The sequence below is a fragment of the Fonsecaea pedrosoi genome (genome assembly GCF_000835455.1).
Source record: "Fonsecaea pedrosoi CBS 271.37 unplaced genomic scaffold supercont1.5, whole genome shotgun sequence".
Classification (NCBI taxonomy): Eukaryota; Fungi; Ascomycota; class Eurotiomycetes; order Chaetothyriales; family Herpotrichiellaceae; genus Fonsecaea; species Fonsecaea pedrosoi.
In genome coordinates, this window is record NW_013550611.1 from 2,062,194 (window position 1) to 2,080,217 (window position 18,024).

The 18,024-nt window shown below is 53.5% G+C and overlaps 8 protein-coding genes across 8 annotated transcripts in view; 5 read left to right on the plus strand and 3 right to left on the minus strand.

Annotated features, from left to right (window-relative positions):
- Nucleotides 1-735: 735 nt before the first annotated feature.
- Z517_08223 (uncharacterized protein) lies at nucleotides 736-2,530 on the plus strand (the record flags this gene model as incomplete). Its single annotated transcript, XM_013426742.1, has 3 exons — nucleotides 736-832; nucleotides 907-1,838; nucleotides 1,913-2,530. The coding sequence occupies 3 exons, from the start codon at nucleotides 736-738 to the stop codon at nucleotides 2,528-2,530; spliced, it is 1,647 nt and encodes a 548-aa protein (XP_013282196.1).
- A 1,493-nt stretch (nucleotides 2,531-4,023) lies between these two features.
- Nucleotides 4,024-5,588, plus strand: Z517_08224 (uncharacterized protein; the record flags this gene model as incomplete). The annotated part of the gene is made up of 2 exons (XM_013426743.1): nucleotides 4,024-4,197; nucleotides 4,254-5,588. 2 exons carry the CDS (start codon nucleotides 4,024-4,026, stop codon nucleotides 5,586-5,588), a joined length of 1,509 nt encoding a protein of 502 aa, XP_013282197.1.
- Nucleotides 5,589-6,738: 1,150 nt separating this feature from the next.
- Nucleotides 6,739-8,238, plus strand: Z517_08225 (uncharacterized protein; the record flags this gene model as incomplete). The annotated part of the gene is made up of 2 exons (XM_013426744.1): nucleotides 6,739-7,206; nucleotides 7,258-8,238. 2 exons carry the CDS (start codon nucleotides 6,739-6,741, stop codon nucleotides 8,236-8,238), a joined length of 1,449 nt encoding a protein of 482 aa, XP_013282198.1.
- A 1,068-nt stretch (nucleotides 8,239-9,306) lies between these two features.
- On the plus strand, nucleotides 9,307-10,846 carry Z517_08226 (uncharacterized protein; the record flags this gene model as incomplete). Its single annotated transcript, XM_013426745.1, has 2 exons — nucleotides 9,307-10,530; nucleotides 10,592-10,846. The coding sequence occupies 2 exons, from the start codon at nucleotides 9,307-9,309 to the stop codon at nucleotides 10,844-10,846; spliced, it is 1,479 nt and encodes a 492-aa protein (XP_013282199.1).
- A 124-nt stretch (nucleotides 10,847-10,970) lies between these two features.
- Z517_08227 (uncharacterized protein) lies at nucleotides 10,971-11,969 on the minus strand (the record flags this gene model as incomplete). Its single annotated transcript, XM_013426746.1, has 1 exon — nucleotides 10,971-11,969. One exon carries the CDS (start codon nucleotides 11,967-11,969, stop codon nucleotides 10,971-10,973), a length of 999 nt encoding a protein of 332 aa, XP_013282200.1.
- A 640-nt stretch (nucleotides 11,970-12,609) lies between these two features.
- Nucleotides 12,610-13,722, minus strand: Z517_08228 (uncharacterized protein; the record flags this gene model as incomplete). Its single annotated transcript, XM_013426747.1, has 2 exons — nucleotides 12,610-13,416; nucleotides 13,576-13,722. 2 exons carry the CDS (start codon nucleotides 13,720-13,722, stop codon nucleotides 12,610-12,612), a joined length of 954 nt encoding a protein of 317 aa, XP_013282201.1.
- A 1,836-nt stretch (nucleotides 13,723-15,558) lies between these two features.
- Z517_08229 (uncharacterized protein) lies at nucleotides 15,559-16,886 on the plus strand (the record flags this gene model as incomplete). The annotated part of the gene is made up of 4 exons (XM_013426748.1): nucleotides 15,559-15,619; nucleotides 15,776-16,014; nucleotides 16,183-16,460; nucleotides 16,571-16,886. 4 exons carry the CDS (start codon nucleotides 15,559-15,561, stop codon nucleotides 16,884-16,886), a joined length of 894 nt encoding a protein of 297 aa, XP_013282202.1.
- Nucleotides 16,887-17,114: 228 nt separating this feature from the next.
- Nucleotides 17,115-18,024, minus strand: part of Z517_08230 (uncharacterized protein) — a gene marked incomplete at both ends in the record, with an annotated part of 2,562 nt that continues 1,652 nt past the window's right edge. The window contains 2 exons of the mRNA XM_013426749.1: nucleotides 17,115-17,778; nucleotides 17,857-17,982. Coding sequence (XP_013282203.1) covers nucleotides 17,115-17,778; nucleotides 17,857-17,982 — 790 coding nt within the window. The remainder of the gene's footprint in view (nucleotides 17,779-17,856; nucleotides 17,983-18,024) is intronic.

Below are 18,024 nucleotides of genomic sequence, written 5' to 3' on the forward strand. Positions count from 1 at the left end.
AGCACGCACAGTTTCGCAATCTCGAAGCCAAGAGTTTGAAGGCTCATGTCCGATTCGAAACTAAGTTGTGTCTCGACCTCGTCCTTAGTGATCGATGAATTCCGTCGGGTGGCAGAGGAAGAGCACGATGAAACCAGGGCTGCGAATTACGATAAGCGCCATGGACGGCGGATAATCCCGATCATCCACATGTATATCGAATAATCAGCAACAACTTTTGCTATCTGCTAGCGAGCGACCCAAGAGTGGACGTCGAACTCGTACGAAGCGATAATTATTTGGCCGTTGAGGGGAGGCAAGTCGAAGTATTCCGTAAACGGCAGTGGCCCGCATCATCGAGCCGAGGTTCCGATGAAATTCCGGGACAATTCCGCCGGTTTTGCGGAGGTGGAGCAATGTCGACATGGGAAATTTTGGCCAACATAGCTCTGAAATGTCCCTTCTTCAGAATCTGCTAGGTGATGGGCTCCTGGTCTTTAGAGGTTGTTGCTATCCTTTGTTTTTTGGCAAGGTCAGTCGCTGTGGAAAGCAACTAGAAGACGCGTATCGTGTCGGACCAGGAAGGAAATCTTACGTCAGTGGGTTGTTATAGCACGAGGGGGTTGGAGGTTAGAGGTTCGTCACGATTGACTAAAGCTTGGGGACATCGTTCAGCTCCCGCTTCCACTCCTGCATACGTGATCGATACGGAAGTCATACTCGAAGAAGACCACAGGGGAAAAGAGAGTCACCACCATGCCCACCAAATCATCTTATCCGGACATTGAGATCCCCAATGTCGACCTTTGGGGTCTGATGTTCGAGCAACCCCGGGATTTCCCCGATTCCCAAGGTTCGTCAAAGAAAGCACCCTTGAACTCTGTGAAAGTGAGGACTTCTCTGTTAACACCAAATCGTGAAACGTAGTCATTTACCGTTCTGTGGACTCATCGCGGCACTACACGTGGGCCGATGTGAAGGAAGCTGCTACGGCATTTGGGGGTGGTCTCCGTAACCTCTGGGACTGGGGGAAAGGCGACGTGCTGAACATCTTCGCACCAAACGATGTCGACTTTGCACCGATCGTTTATGGCGTCTTCTTCGCTGGTGGCATCGTGTCACCCGCGAATCCCGCGTATTCAGCCGATGAGCTGACTTTCCAGTTATCCAATTCTGGTTCGAAGGCGATCGTGACGACAACTGATTTCCTGGAGACGGCTCTGAAAGCGGCCAAGATGTCCAACATCCCCGAGGACCGCGTGATATTGTTGGGCAGCAAACGAGATCCGTCTCACAGAGTCAAGCACTGGACCAACATCCGCAAGACGTCCGGCGCGACTCGCTATAGACGACGCAAGATGGACCCGGACAACGAGCTCGCTTTTCTCGTGTACAGCTCAGGGACGACTGGTCTCCCCAAAGGCGTCATGCTGAGTCACCGCAACATCATCGCCGACGTCCTGATGATTAAAGGAGCCATGGGCAAGTGGTACTCGAGTGGTAAGGACAAGATTCTGGGGGTCTTACCATTCTACCACATTTACGGCCTCACGGGGCTCATTCATCAACCTTTGCATCGCGGTATTGAGCTCGTGGTGATGCCCGCGTTCAATCTCGAGGTTTTCCTGAAGGCGATCCAGGAGCACAGGATCACCTTCATTTATGTAGCACCCCCCGTGATCGTGCGACTGTCTCGGGACAAGATTGTCGACGAGTACGATCTGAGCAGTGTCAGGATGATCACCAGCGGCGCGGCTCCGTTGACTCGAGAGCTAGTCGATGCAGTCCACAAAAGGCTGAAGATCAAGATCAACCAAGCCTATGGATTGAGCGAGACCTCTCCCATGACGCACACCCAGGTAAGTACTCACCAACTCATCCTGTCGAGGGTCGGCAAGTTTGTCACTTTTCTCCGCTAACACAATGCTGCTAGCCCTGGGACGAATGGTACTCGTCCGTGGGAAGTGTTGGGAAGATGTTTCCAAGTATGACAGCCAAGTATATGTCACCTGACGGTAAAGAACTGGGGGCGGGAGAACCAGGAGAGCTGTGGCTGTCCGGACCGAATGTTTTCAAGGGGTATTGGAAAAACGACGCCGCAACTAAAGACGCCATCACGGAGGACGGCTACTTCAAGACCGGTGACGTGGGCTACCAGGACAAAGACCACAATTTCTACATCACGGATCGAGTCAAGGAGCTCATCAAGTACAAGGGGTTCCAGGTGCCCCCAGCAGAGCTCGAGGGGAAGCTGATGGATCACCCTGGGATCAACGACGTGGCTGTAATCGGGGTGTACGACGAATTCCAACACACTGAAGTGCCAAGGGCCTATGTGGTGGCCAGTGATCGCAGCAGGACCAGTGAGAAGGACGCAGAAGAGATCGTGCAATGGCTGGCTAAGAAAGTGGCCAATCACAAGAGGCTGCGAGGCGGCGTGAGATTCATAGACGAGATACCAAAGAGCGCTGCGGGTAAGATCCTGCGGAGATTGCTGAAGGAGAAGGCCAAGGAAGAGGATGCCGGGGGCAAGGTGAAGGCGAAGCTATAGAGATGGTGGGAGGACCGGCGGTGTTCTGGAACAGTCGATGGTGGTTGGAAATGTGTCGAATTTGTGTCGCTCTTCCTCCCCTTTCTTTGACTATATGGGCAAGAGTTCTTCGATGTACATACTGGGCGTAATAGAGTGGCCGGCACCGAGGGTTCTGTGCATACGAGGGAGGGATGTAGTTGATGCGCATGATGGCCAAGGCGACGATAAGTGACAAGCTTTTTCGCGACAGCATCTGATTCGGGGAGCCTGTGCCGATTAAGCCTCTGTGCAGCCGTCTGGGCATAAATTTTCTTTGGATGATGAAGAAAAGGTTCACTTCTGTGTCACACCAACACCTGCGGCGCACCTAGGACCCTTGCACCTACCCGGGTGGCACCCAAGAATGGAGTTGGCGACACAAAAGTTGTTCCGTTCCGCAGCCAATACATTCGACAGAGCATATGCACGTGTCGTCGTTGTCAGACGAAAGACGGCGAACCTCCACGGCTGCGCGGGCGAAGTGTCCTGAGTGGGAAAGGGTTCTCCGTGCCTGTGCACAGATAGTGAGCAAAGGAGCGGGTGAGCCATGCCAAAAAATTACTGAAGACGGCCACTTTCCTGAGAGGCAAAGGCGTTGGCACTAGTCGATCATGCAGGACTTCACGCAGCGGCAATCCCGAATCTTTCACCCAGACCGAGGGATTAGTCGATAGTCGATGCTCGATGTTACCGTTGGAGGTTCGATGGTGGGAAGTCCAGCCACTCACACGGCCCAGCAATCATGACCTCGGGTTTCACATTGGGTAAGGTGTCGAGTGCCACCTTTTTTTGGCCGGCTTTGATCTCAATCCTTCGTCACGGGGCCCAAGCCGTATTGGGACATGATTTTTTAGGCGGGGTTTGGCACTTTGCAGGGGCCTTTATCAGCGAGCCATACGAGGTACAGGCTAAGAAATACCTAAACTACCCGTGCCACCTAGCAGTGTAACTGCAGTACGAGGACCTACGTAAGTACCTAGGCACTAACTTTTAGGTATTGATAGGTATTTCTTGGGGGTCCTTACCTATTGCGCCTACCTAGCTGAGTATCTAGCTGCAAATGGCACCTTCGTCTCTGGCTAGCCACATATCTTAGTGACTGCTACCCACACTTGTACAGCTGCGTACCACATTACCCTCTTCCCGGTGCCTCTATCTCGACTCTGACGTCTTCCTCCACTTCCCCTTTGGTGTATCCATCAATCAATCTGGCTCCTTGCTAGTCACCTTGTATCTCGCACCCCCACTCCATTCTGCCAACATGCCTGTTCGTCAGCATGTAGTTTCTTCTTTGGGCTTCGCCCCCCGATCTTTCGATGCACGTTTACATACCACCAACACATGGTTGATCGGCATCGACCAAGATCATCCTGAGAAAAAGTTATATATTCGCCCTCAGTCTGGCCCACAGTCTGTTCGACCTTTTTCCCAGAGCCAGCACACAAAGCTAAACCACGCCCTCTCCTCTGAAAATGGATACTCCTCCTGAAAAGAAGATCTTCGACGAAACAGTCAGTCCTGAAGCTGTTCGCTCATACTCGATCCATGAAGCTCCACTTGACGCCACCCCAAAGTCGAGATGGGAACGCACATGGCCTGTCATGGCCTGCGGTGCAGGATTGTTCTCTGACGGTTATCTCAATGGCGTATGTGCCACATTATTTACACATCAACGTGGACATGACTGACAGCGGGGTTTTAGGTCATCGGTTCGGTCAACACCATGCTCAAGACAATCTACAAGGACGAGTACACCAAATCCGACGCCCAGAATAATGTTGCCTCGATCGCGTTCGCTGGCACCGTTGTTGGCCAGCTGGTCTTTGGTTACCTATCCGACCACTGGTCTCGCAGACACTCACTCCTCATTTCCACCATCATCCTGATCGTCTTCGCAGCATTGGGCGCAGGCTCCTACGGCGCAGGTGGCAGCATTCAAGGTCTCTTTGCCGCTTTGGCTGCCTATCGTTTCCTTCTCGGTATTGGCATTGGAGGGGAGTACCCTGCCGGCTCAGTTGCGTGTGCGGAGAGCACCGGTGAACTCAAGAACGGCCACCGGAACCGATGGTTCATTTGCTTCACAAATCTAGCCATTGACGTTGGTTTTGTCGTCGCGGCCTTTGTCCCCATGATCTTGGCCCTGATCTTCACCGACCAACATCTCCGCGCTGCGTGGCGTATCGCGCTGGGCTTGGGCGTCATTCCTCCCTTGTCACTTCTCTGGCTGCGAATCAAACTGCAAGAACCCGAAGAATACAACCGCAACAAGATGAACCACTATCCATACTGGCTGATTTTGAAGTTCTACTGGTGGCGCCTGATCCTCGTCTCGCTGATCTGGTTCATCTATGACTTCTCTGCCTACTCCTTCAGCATCTACTCTTCCGCGTGGCTGGCCTTTTTGCTCCCTGCCGATGCGCCCCTCTGGAAATCCTTCGGCTGGAACACCGTCATCAATCTGTTCTACGTTCCCGGTGCCATCATCGGCGCCTTCCTTTCTGACTGGATCGGCCCCAAGTACTGCCTTGTCACTGGTGTGATGCTGCAGGGTATCGTCGGCTTCATCATGACCGCCATCTACAAGCACCTCGACCAACCCTCCCAGGTTGGCGGCTTTGTCGTCATGTACGGCATCTTCCTGGCACTGGGCGAGATTGGTCCCGGCGATAACATCGGCCTGGTCGCCTCCAAGACCTCGGCGACCTCGGTGCGTGGTATGTACTATGGAATCGCGGCCGCGTGCGGCAAAATCGGCGCTTTTGTTGGCAATTACATCTTCCCGGACATCATCAAGGCCGCGGGCGACAACGTCATCAAGCAGGGGCAATACCCCTTCTACGTGTCCAGCGCCCTGTGCATCTTTTCGGGTCTCATCGCCCTGGTCTTCCTGCCTAACATCGGTCAGGACACGATCACTAAGGAGGACGAGCGCTTCCGGGACTACCTAATCAGCAAGGGCTATGATGTCTCCACCCTCGGCACCAAGAAGTACCACGAAGAGAAGGCTATGGCTATTGAAAGGCCACGAGAGCTGTAAAGCAATTCCAAACTCTTTGCATGGGGTTTTTGTTGGCGACTGGGCGGTATCACGATCGCAAGCTGCGCGAAAAGGGCGTGATATTTACAACCCAAGTAAGCGATTACCTCATACGGGTGTGGATGGGATGATGATGATGATGATGGATAAGAGGCTATCATGATCAGGCTCAACTAAGAATGGAAATACATTTATTTTCAAACTAGTTCCGAAATCAAATTGCTCTCTTGCCCCGTATCATTGCAGCGCATTTGCATTCGCATTTTAATTATCCTATTTCCATATTCTATTCCGGGATTCTGATGTACTGCACCATTTGCTTTTTTTTTGTAGTTGCTCTGGTACGTAACTAATTAACTACCTCGTATCGAGTCGAGTACTGTACTGTACTCGACACTCTGCCACTCTAACCCTCTTCGCTAGGAGCTACATATCAGCCACCCATCTTAGCCCAGCACGATCTGGCAAAGCTCTCCTTTCCTTTCCTTTGTCTTCCTTTGCTTGATTCCGTTTGATTGGATATTAACATTTGCTACTACGGAGTACGTACCGACTACGAGGTAGTGGTCAACTACCGCCTCGGCACGAGGGACGTATGGTTACGTGCATAGGAGCTTGTTTCCACCACCTATTCAGCTGGAGCCAGCATATTCAGAGTCCGACTGGCGGGCACCAGCAAGGAGTAACAATTGGCCTTTGAGCACAATGAGGTACAGCTCATCCGGGTCCAGATAGCCACAGGGGCGTGGGAGGGCAGGCCAACGCAGCCTTGTTGGACACATTATAGCTGACGTTGTTGGTTAAAGGTTACTGAGTAGTGCTCTGACAAGGTAGATGCCACATGGAACGCATGTCTTTGGAAACTGGATAGGTGATGGACAGAGTTGAATAAAGATGGAAGACAAGTTTAACCGTTTGTAGACTTGCATTTGAACACTTCAGGTGGTCTAGCACTCGGCAGCTCTTGTGGTCTACCGTACAAACTCCGGTGGCGTATCAAGGCCACATACACACTAGGCTGGCTTTGCTGCGCGTTCTCCGACTTTGTCGTGGTATTGATTGACCTAAAGCCAACATTACCACGCTTTCCTCTTCTCTCTCTCATTTTTCTCTCCATAGTCGACATCGCTTGGTCCGGTCGCTTTACATAATGGGTTCCGATCCTCAGTTTGCCAAATATCCAGACCTTACCCTCGCCCAGCACATCTTCTCCCTAGTAAATGCGCCCCAGACTGTCCAGCCAGCATCGTTGAATTACCTTCAAAATGCTATCAAAGACCATAAGATGGCGTCGTTATATCGGCATTTGGCCCACCCTACTGAAGGTGTGCTAAATACCGTGGGAGAGAGCACAGCTCAGCCATTACAACCACCGCCCAAACCCGCCGCCAGACGGGCGTCTCTCGTGTCAAGCAACCTCTTACCCCCGAAGAAACCTGTACCCTCTGGAATCCTGCCGTGGGACGAAGCGCTCTATGAGGAACTCAAGGCTGATAACGCAAAGGAGCTGGAGCAGTTCCAGAAAGAGGAAGAAGAGGCTGAAGAGAAGGCGGGCGAAACAGAGGTACAAGCGGCTCGAAGCAAGCGCGCCGAGTTCTGGGCCCGGGTCGGCGACAAGGTAAGCCAGGAGAATACATCGTGAAGCTACATCACTCTGACTAGATGCTAGGACAAAGCTATCGCGGCATATGAGAAAGTCTTCGACAAGACTGGGCCGCTGGGCACCAAGATCGACATTGTCCTCGCCATCATCCGCATCGGCATCTTCTTCAACGACAAGGCTTTCACAAAGAAACAAATCGAGCGTGCAAATATCTTGGTCGAGGGTGGTGGAGACTGGGATCGAAGAAATCGATTAAAAGCTTACAAGGGCCTGCACCTCCTCACTGTCCGATCCTATAACCTCGCCGCTCCGCTACTCCTCGACAGTCTCTCTACCTTCACCAGCTATGAACTTTGCAGCTACTCATCACTTGTCGTATATGCTGTGCTTGCAGGGTCGCTTTCCCTCAAGCGGGTCGATTTCAAAGCCAAAGTTGTCGACGCACCCGAAATCAAGGCGATTTTGGGGGATAGCGAGGAGAAGGCGCCTGGCATGGACGAAGAGATGAAGGATGCATCCGCAGCAACTGCAGAACGTGCTGCTGGGCTTGTCAATGTCAACACACTTGGGACTGGCAGTTCAGTCCAGTCACAGAACGAAAGCCCGATGGACGTTTCCTCGCTGGCCGGACTGGTCAACAGCCTCTACAGTGGTAACTATCGCAATTTCTTCTTGGCATTGGCTGCGGTCGAGGAGCACTTCTTGACACAAGACCGATACCTCTATGAGCACCGAGCTTGGTTCGTGCGAGAAATGCGGTTGCGTGGTTATCAACAACTCCTCCAATCTTACCGGGTAGTAGGCTTGGCAACAATGGCACAGGCATTCGGGGTCAGCGTGGATTTTCTGGATAGAGATCTGGCCAAATTCATTGCTGGTGGGCGCGTGAGTTGCACAATTGACCGAGTGCAGGGGACAATCGAGACAACCCGGCCGGACGACAAGAACAAGCAATATGCCGATGTTGTGAAACAAGGAGATGCCCTGATCACCAAGCTGCAGAAGTACGGCCAGGCTGTGAGGCTGCGAGGGAGTGAGCGGGCGTGAGAGCCGAACCCTCCATTGGAAGGGACTCAGGCGTCTTGGGTTGGATTGCTGGTAGACATCGCGCCGCATGGATCGTGGCATGTACCATACCTTGATCATACCATCATGATCAGGAGGTTGCTTTCAGGGGAAAAGAAAGGGAAGAATACAGCAAGGAACACGGCGCATGCCGTCGGCGACAAATTCTCGTAGGGCTGCTTGATTCGGACAGTTTAGCGCTGCACTGTCGCCCGACGGTTGCGCAGGTTGCAGCTCCAAGAAACTCTGTCTCTTCTCTCTTCTCCAATTAATCCCTGTATGTTCGTGGAACGACACCGAGAAAGCCTGAAAGCCCTGCAAGCCCAGCTGTGGCGTCCCCCCACAATCAGCGATAAGATAGACGGGGAGGAAAGCTCCCACGCGCCCCATGACGAGACGAGATTGACGCAGCCAGTGAGGAAGATCCTTTTGGTTGATCGTGTGCGCCGCCCTTGTTTCTCCTGCGACGGCCTGTCGTGTCTGTCCACCCCATCTCGAATAATACCTCAATAGTCTCTACAGCTTTGTTACGCCCTCTGCAAATTGCGATATCTGAGTTCGAGCTCCCGATATCGCTTTGCCAGCTCCAAATCTGACAGGCTAGACCATCTACTTCCCCAGGGAGCCCACCCCCCACCTGAAGTTCTCCAGTCTATATGTACCAGAAAATGTCGCCACCCACAATAGCCACGTCAAGACTGTCATTCGTGTTGCTGCGAGCTCAGCATTTGTCCAGCGAACTTGCCAACACCTGTCCGGCACTGTCAACCACACGAACAACACAAACAACACCTCCTTCCCTTCCAGCACAACGGCCAAGCCTATCACGAGGTGAGTACAGGGTGAAGTCCTTGCTAGCCTGGTCGATTTTCTTTTTTGACACACCACCTGTGACTCAACCGAGCATAGTTTCTTCTGTGCACCCGATCATTTTTCTTGCCTCCCTCCCTCCCTCCCTTGTCTCCGGTGACCCAGTCCCAATACTGATATATCCGATGCATAGTTCCTCATCCTTACCTCAGACCTCAACTTCCTTCCTGTCGTCGCAAAATGTCGTCCACGCGCCCTTTGCGCAGTTTGAGCATCCACAATATCAACCCCCACGTCAAGGCGGCCAAGTATGCCGTGAGAGGCGAACTTGCTATCAAGTCAGAAGAGTACAGGTCCAAGTTGAAGAAGGAGGACCCTCCTACACCGCCAGAGAACCCCCTCCCCTTTGACACCGTTATCTCAGCCAACATTGGCAACCCCCAGCAACTCGACCAGAAACCCATCACATTCTTCCGGCAAGTCCTTGCTCTTCTAGAGTACCCACCCCTGTTGGACAACGAGGAAGCACTCAAAACGAGTTTTGGCTACAAACAAGATGCCATCGACCGTGCTCGCCGGCTACTGAAGGAAATCCACTCCGTGGGGGCATATTCGCAGTCTGCAGGCGCTCCTGGTATTCGTCAGTCTGTCGCCAACTTCATTGAGCGGCGGGATGGCTTTCCTTCGAACAAGGACGACATCTACCTCTCTGCAGGCGCTTCGTCAGGAGTCAACACCCTCCTCCACATCATCTGCGGCAAACCCGAGACCGGCGTGCTTGTTCCCATACCACAGTATCCACTCTACACCGCGACCCTGTCTGTTCTCAATGCCCGCTGTGTGCCTTACTACTTGGAGGAGTCTCAGGCTTGGAGCACCGAACTTTCTATAATTCAGGAAGCCTATGACAAGGCGGTCAGTGAAGGCACTGACGTACGTGCCATTGTTATCATCAACCCTGGAAACCCCACTGGTGCCTCGTTATCTGAAAAGGATGTGGAGGATACGATCAAATTTGCTGCCGAGCACCATCTCGTTATCATGGCTGACGAGGTCTACCAAACGAATGTCTTTGTTGGTCAATTCCACTCTTTCAAAGGTGCCCTGCGAAGGATGCAGCAGAGGGAGCCAGGTCGGTATGACTCAGTCGAACTTGCATCGTTGAACTCCGTCTCCAAAGGTATGGTGGGTGAATGTGGGCATCGCGCCGGGTACTTTGAGCTTGTGGGCTTTGACCAAGAAGTCCAGGCCGAAATCTACAAGTTCATCAGTATCATGCTGTGCCCTCCTGTCATCGGTCAATGTCTGCTGGATCTCGTGGTAGACCCTCCGAAGCCAGGGGATCCCAGCTTCGACCTCTACGATAAGGAGTACAACAGTGTCAGGAACGGGTTGAAAGACCGGGCTTGGGCACTTTACCGGGCGTTCCAGGAGATGGAGGGTGTCGAGGTGGGAGAGCCACAGGTACGTCGAACTTTTTTCCACGTGATTATCGTTCTGGTCGTTGCTTACTTTGTGATGATAGGGCTCAATGTATCTTTTCCCCACCATCAAGGTTTCGGACAAAGCAGTCGAGGCTGCAAAAGAGGCGGATCGTACACCCGACGAATTCTATTGCCTCCGTCTGCTAGACGCGACGGGTATCTGTGTCGTCCCCGGCTCCGGCTTCGGGCAGAAACCTGGTACATTACATCTTCGAACCACCTTCCTCGCCCCGGGAACGGATTGGGTCGGTCGCTGGATCAAATTCCACAAAGAATTCATGGACAAATACAGATAGCCAGACAACCCTGAGAAGAAAGGAGAAATTCGGCATCCCTACACGGGCACATGCTCTGAAATTCATGGCTTGTGCCTTGTCATTATATCCTTCCTCAGACTGTATGATATCAGTGGGCTCTCGTTCAACAATGGCAGTACTCGCATGTGCACTGTACTTTTACCTCTTCGTCCAAAAACTCATTGACAAGTCTCGCGCAATGACGATGATATTCGAACATAAATCCATGGCCCGACTCGGGATACATATGTATCTGTACATTGGGGTTGGTCTGGCTGATCTTCTGCCACAGAAGAAGGCTGTTTTGTTCTGGAACAAGTCTGTCCCTCTGACCGCACAGGATCAAGACGGGACATTGGATCTCGTCTAATCGGTCATACGAGCCTTCATCACGGTGGTTGAGGCCGTACCACCTCATCATTGCTGTGATCTGACCATCGATGTCGTTGGTCGACACGAACGGCCTCGTGGAAGAGCAACTCGTGATCCGATCCCACCATTTCTCCCCAATCTTTTGTCTCGCTTCACCGGACCCAAAGAAGCCGGCGAGGAAGCCGGCCTTAACGTCGCCGTCCGTTGTTGCATTCGTCAGGTTCTGAAAGTAGTGCATGTCACCGCTCTCTACGTCCGGTCCCTGACTGGGTGCGGTGCCCGCAAGGACGAGTTTCCTGACCAAGCCCGGCGGTCCATTGAGGGTCAACATTTGTGCGATGAAGCCGCCCATGCTGAATCCCAGGATGTCGACCTGCGTGAAGCCCAGAGCCTTGATCAACGCGACGATTTCCTCGGCCCAGAACCTGAAAGACAGCGCCGTTGTTGTTGGTGACGGTGTCTGCGTCTGCGTGCGTCGCGGATCATGTCTGGCGGTTGTTCGTTGACTCCCCTTGAGAGACTGCGCCTCCGCACTGCCGTGGTTGTCCAGGAGAAGAAGTTTCCGCCGAGACGCGAGGGCGTCGATCAGCGCCGGGTCCCAGAAATCAAGGCGGCTGCGGAAATGCGTCGGGAGGAGCAACGGCACGTCACTGTCTAGGTTGTTGGCGGTGCCGAATAATCTGTACGCAAATGTGCTGTTGCTGACGCGGAGGATCTGGACCGGGGCCGTGGCATATTCGGACTCTTCCATTTTTGCCGGAGGAAAATTGTTTTCAGACAGAGACGAGAGGGATGGTCAGTGAAGGGCTTACTGAAGATACATATTATAAGAAAGGGCCGTCAACCTGATCCGAGTATTATAACGCAGCTGAATACGGGCATCGCTTTAGATGCTCTGATTACATCAGCTTCAGCCTCGAGGTGCCGCCATGCTAGTCCATGAACCATTCGTGCCTCGATCACTATCACACTACACTAGTAACAGTGGTGGTACAGATTGATTAATCATGCATCGGAACCAGTGAGAGGCCGAGGAGAACGAGAGCCGGACCCCCTCCCTCGTCGATACGAGCTGATCACCTCCTGGTTGAGAGCAACTCCCTATTTGGGGTTGGGGGGGCGTTGTGTTCAGACCTATCAGGGTAGCTAGCTTTTTTTGTAGTATTTCTCATGCGTCAAATCCCTTTTTCCGCTTCGAGGGGACTATGTGTGGTCTTGGTGGGTTATCTAGTCATAACTGGTAGACAGACAAGGCTGTGTCTAGAAAGGGGGAAAGGATGGATGAGACCCGCTCTCTCACTCATCCTGGGACATGTACCACGTCTACCATGGGATAATTCTAGCCGCTGTTGGCTGTTTACTCCGTCCCTCTCTGGTCCAAGCCACATCCTTCAGACGGCCATCCTGAACTTCAATTTATCCTCGCGCACAATGTCATCCTTCATGGCCTCCAACTCCTCAACGTCCCACGTCACACTGAGGTACCGCCCGCTGAGCCACTCCCTGCGCTCGCGCGTCAGCCAGGTCAACCAGCCACCGCACAGGCCAATGTCGTCTGTGAGGCGGGAATCCCACGCGTCGCCCTTTTCGTTCGAGTGCTTCTCGGTCTGCGGCGTGAGGACGGCGCCCGGGTGCACAGCAAAGGCCAAGAGGCCCTCGGCCTTGTGGTCCGTGGCCATGTGCTCGACCATGCGGTTGTTGGCGAACTTGGCCACGTTGTACGCCACGGGCAGGAAGCTGCTGTCGGTGACCTGGGCGGCCATGCTCGTGATGACGACGTAGGCCCTGACCGTGCTGGGGTTTTCGGGCGCCACCAGCAGCGCCGTGAAGTACTTGGCCACGTAGTAACTACCCAGCAGGTTGATGTCGATGACGCGCTGGAAGTCGTCGTCCTCGACGATCCCCGAGGGGAGGCGCCGGTTCGTCTTCTCCCCGGTCTTCGCGTCCGTGTCGTACAGGTACTTGGAGATGACCCCGGCGTTGGCGATGGCCACGTCCAGCCTCCCCTGCCACTTCTCTCGCACTTTTTCCGCCAGTGCCTGCACGGCTTTCGGGTCTGTCGTGTCACAGATCTCCGAGAGGATCTCGACCGACGGGTTCACCTCCTTTAATTGCTTCTCCAGGGCGTCCAGGTCGCTCTGCGTGCGGCTGGAGATGCAGATGCCCTTGACCCCGGCGCGCGCGTACGCGAGGGAGATCTTGGGAGGGTGTTAGCAGTGATGTCCAGTCCAGTTAGGTGGGATATTTAGGGGAGAAAGACAAGCAGGATAAATGACTCTCTCGGTTGTTTCTCTCAAATGTCCATACATCTCACAACAACCATGTCTCTAGGGGCGATGGGGGTGAAGTTGACTCACGTAAACTCCCAACCCTTTCCCAGCGCCCGTCACCACCACAATGAACGACGACAGGGGATTATTCTCCGGCAACGTCGGCCCTTCTGCCTTGTGGTGCAGCGTCCGCGTGAACCGCTGGCCATAGTGATCCGGAAACCCGTGCTCCATGTGTGATAGGTAGGTGGGTAGGCAGCTTTCCTTTTGGAGGGGTTTTTTTTTTCTCTCTTTGGTTCGTCTCGTCCTTGATGTTTGATCTTGAAAGTCGTCCGTCTAATAGAGAGAGCGCAGTAGATGACTGACTATCTGTCTGTCTATCTAACTGACTGACTACTTTAGTTATTACTCATGCCGAGCCCAGAGAATCACTGACGACAACAACAACCATCACAACCCCTACAGAGTCGTCGTCGCTCGCTCGCTGGGGTGGATGCGAGTGTCACGGTTTAGCGAGTCAGTCGAGCCAAAACTCCAATGTCCAACTACCGAACCTGCCCACGCCCGCCCGCCCGCCTGCCCACCCCAAGTCTGACCTAGTCTATCGTGTCGTGTCGAACCCCAGTCCCAATCCCAATCCCAATCCCAACCCCTAGTCGTAATCCCAGTCTATGGAGAAACTGATCTTGATTGTCTGGAGAACGAGAAAGGGGAGGAGGAGGAGAGCGGCGAACAAGGTAACCCCACCACCACTTGCTGAAATGCGGGCACGTATCTCGTCTGCTCCGTCGCGTACCGAGTACTTGTAGGGTCAGCCCAGGCTATTGGCTACTCGGCAGGACTTGTAACGGACCTCGGCAACTGTGGCGGGATGCGATCGTTGTCTCGTATTCCTAGTAGCGAGGTATGAATACATACCAAGTAGGTACCGTACCCCTTTTACGGAGATACAAAGTACAAGGTAAACGGTACGAAGGTAACATCTATGTACTGCATTATTATTCTTCTTCCCACTTACATACCTATATACCTCAGTACCCATACTAAGTACCAGAGCTGTTACACAGCATGGAAGCTGGAGATGACGGAAAATCGTCCAATCTCTGGTGTCTCAAAGATATGTCAAAAGTGCATACATGCCTGGCCTCTCTCTCTCTCTCTCTTTTTTTATTCGGCACTGCAAGGCATGTACGCCGGCCGGGCCGAGGGCTCGGAGTATACTAACAAGTACAAATAAGTACAAAGCACAAGAACAAGTATAATGCTCTCCCAATGCGCAGTGTGCCTCACCACCTCGTCAGTAATGCATATCCTCATCTAGTCTCCTCCTCTGCTCGGTCGGTCCGGTCCTTGACAATAGACGGTAGACGAAAGAGACACTGACGGAGTTGACTTTGTACCGAGTACAGAATACAAGGGGAAGTGACTGTGACTGCGAGGGTTATTTATGGCTGGCCGTATCTGTGGGTTTGGCTGAAGCATCCCATAATGCCATCCCAATAATAATAACCAATAAATATGTACTGTCTTTGCACTTGTTAATTCTAATTATCAGATCCCGCGATGTATCCGGCTTCGTCTCACGTATAATATCTTAGGTGAAAGGAAACGTTCCGGCTTCTGAAAAGGGGAACCTCGGGCTTTCTTCTCCGCCCCTTGCTCGATCGAGCCAAAAGCTGTCAAGTTGTATCGTATCATATCATATCATATATAGGTAGAGAGAGAGAGAGAGAGAGAGATCGTGTACCGAGCGAGGACTTGTAAGACCAAGACACCGGCTCTACCTAGGTTTGAAAAAAAAAAAAAAAAAAAAAAAGCAAAGCAGAGAGAGTACTTTACTTGGCCTTGTTGGTTTGCTGCTAGGTACTGGGCTGGCTAGTCAGGAAGTAAGTAAATAGTCGAGTGCATACCTGCACATACCTAGGATCTTTTGGTGTCTTTTGTCTTTTGTACATACTCACTCGTCGGGCCTGGCTGGTTGGTTGCTGAGACTGCGCAGATCATACACACACACAAGTACATACAGACGCCGGAAAAAAAGTCCTACAACATATACACATATACACATCCATGTCTGTCGGAGAATTCCCCGTCAAAGGGAAGATTGTGGTCGTCACGGGTGGCGGATCAGGTTAGACAGATCATATCCCCTCCTTCCAAGCACCCAAAGTATATCCTCTACCAGCCCAGAGGGCGACTTGCCCATTCATCCACGCCACCCGCCATCCAAATTGACTGAACTGAATATGACATGACTTGACACAACGCGACTGACGAAAAATCCCAGGTATCTGTCTGGCCTTTGTCAAACTCGCCGTCCAGCATGGCGCTCAAGTCCTGATCGGCGACCTGAAGCTCGGCCCCGAAGCCGCGGCTTTCGCGACGAGTGCGGGACCCGACGTTGTCAAGTTCGTCAAGTGCGACGTGACGGACTGGCGGGACCTGGAAAACTTGATCGTCGTGTCTGAGAGGGAGTTTGGCGACGTCCCGGACGTCTATGTCCCTGGTGCGGGCGTGTTTGAACCGGTAGGTCATATCTTTTTTTTCCCCTTTCCTAAAAGAAGGATATCGGGGATGTGTTCTCTTTACCATGTCCCTTTGGGATAAGGGTTCTTCTCTCCAATATGTCCTTTTGGCATAGGTGTTCTTCTCTTCCGCTGGGAGTGGTTCGCTAACCCCAGAGCCACCTGACAGGAGTGGTCCAACTTCTGGAACGACTCGGAACCCTCAAAGTACGCCCAGCTCGACATCAACCTCGCCCACCCCATCAAGCTGACCCGCCTCGCCATCCGCGCCCTCGTCGGCCGGAACAAAAGGGGGGTCGTGTGCTGCATCGCCAGCATCGGCGGCCTGGACGGACAGTACGCCGCCACGCTGTACTCGGCGTGTAAGCACGGCGTTGTGGGTCTGGTCAAGAGTCTGGGGGACGCCGATCCCGAGGAGGGCGTCAAGGTCGTGGGGATTTGTCCTGGGTATGTACGCCATGATTTTGATCCTGGGAATGCTTTTCCTTTCCTCTTGAGTCAAAGCCATGTCGGAAGTGTCCACTGATATCGATACTGATGACTCCCCACCATTTTAGAGCCGTCTGGACTCCCCTCTGGACCGACCGCCCCGAGAAGATGGAACAATACAGCGTCGCCTCGAACCTGTCCCAGACGCCCGAAGAGGTGGCCCAATTGATGCTGGACCTCGTCCAGGACGCCAAATACACCGGCGGCACCGTCCTTCGGTGTGACAAGACGCGCGCCGACGTGGTGTACCGGGGCGTGACTGAGTCGTCGGCCGCGACGAGCGGCGGCTTGAGGGGGAAGCTGATCAAGGGCAGTTATGACTTTGTGAGGCGGATCCTTCGGGATGAGCGAGAAGGTGGCAAGAAGAGGGCTTCGCAGCTCTAGCGTTCTAGTGACCTCGGGTTACGCGTGGGCGAAAAGTCCTGTTCTTTACATGCCTGAAATACCGAGTCGCTGTTTGTCGTCTTCCTATTTAGTTCCCCAGAGAGGATCAGGATTAGGGGGCCGCCTGTAGACACACAGCTACAGATGGTAGAGGACTCGTGTTGCCCCAAGCCCATAATGTACAAAACCCAATGCCTTTTCTCCCCGAGTCGGACGACAAGCGGGTAACTATCGCCCATCTTGATCGGTAAACAGGGACTCGAACGAGAACGGCAGATTGGTCTGGGTGGTCATCTTCAAAAACTCGTCCATGTCAAAGTCGACTGGGGGACCGGATTGTGCGGCTCCGCAAGGGTTGGCGCTGGCGCTGGCCACGTTCGACAAGGCCAGACCGTTCCAGTCGTGGTCCAGGGCCGGGAAGTCGACGTTGTTGAGCAGCGTCGTGCTGGTGATGTAGCTGTCGACGGCGTCCTCGAGCATGCCGTCCTCGGGCGGCACGGCGTCCAGGTTGCAGCTGGTGATGACCGAGACGAGCCGCTTGCGGATCTGCTTCATCGACTTCTCCGCGTACTCCATCTCCTTGAGCGTGCGGAGGCAGGTGCGCAGGTACAGCAGCTGGCGCGCGAACGTCGGGCCGCGCTGCTGTTCCTCCTCGGCGCTGTCGGCGATCAGCGTCGTCGCCGCCGTCGTCACCCCGTAGATGGCAGACCCCAGCATCGTGTACCCCGGCCCGTGGTGCTCGCGGTACTCCTGGAGCATGCGCGCGATGCACGTCGCGTGGCCCACGCAGATCTCGCGCGACTGTTTCTGTGAGGCCGTCGCGGTGCCTTCGGTGACGGCGAACCCGGCGTGAGGTCGGTGCAGAATGATCATGACCGAATGGTATTGGATGCTGAGGGGGGGGGGCAATTAGAATTTGGTGACGGAAAAAAAAAACACTCGCGGGTGTACAGAGATCATGGATACATACTGGAGACAATAGACAGATGACGGTGCCTCGACCGTGTATCGCAGTGAAGGGTCAAGTTTCCGCTTCCACTCGTGCAGTTGCTCCGTCGGGATCTCAATATCGTCGGTGCAGCTCTGAGTCGAGTTTCTTGGGTCCATCAGCAAGGGCTGTATCCTCGTGGTGGGGGGG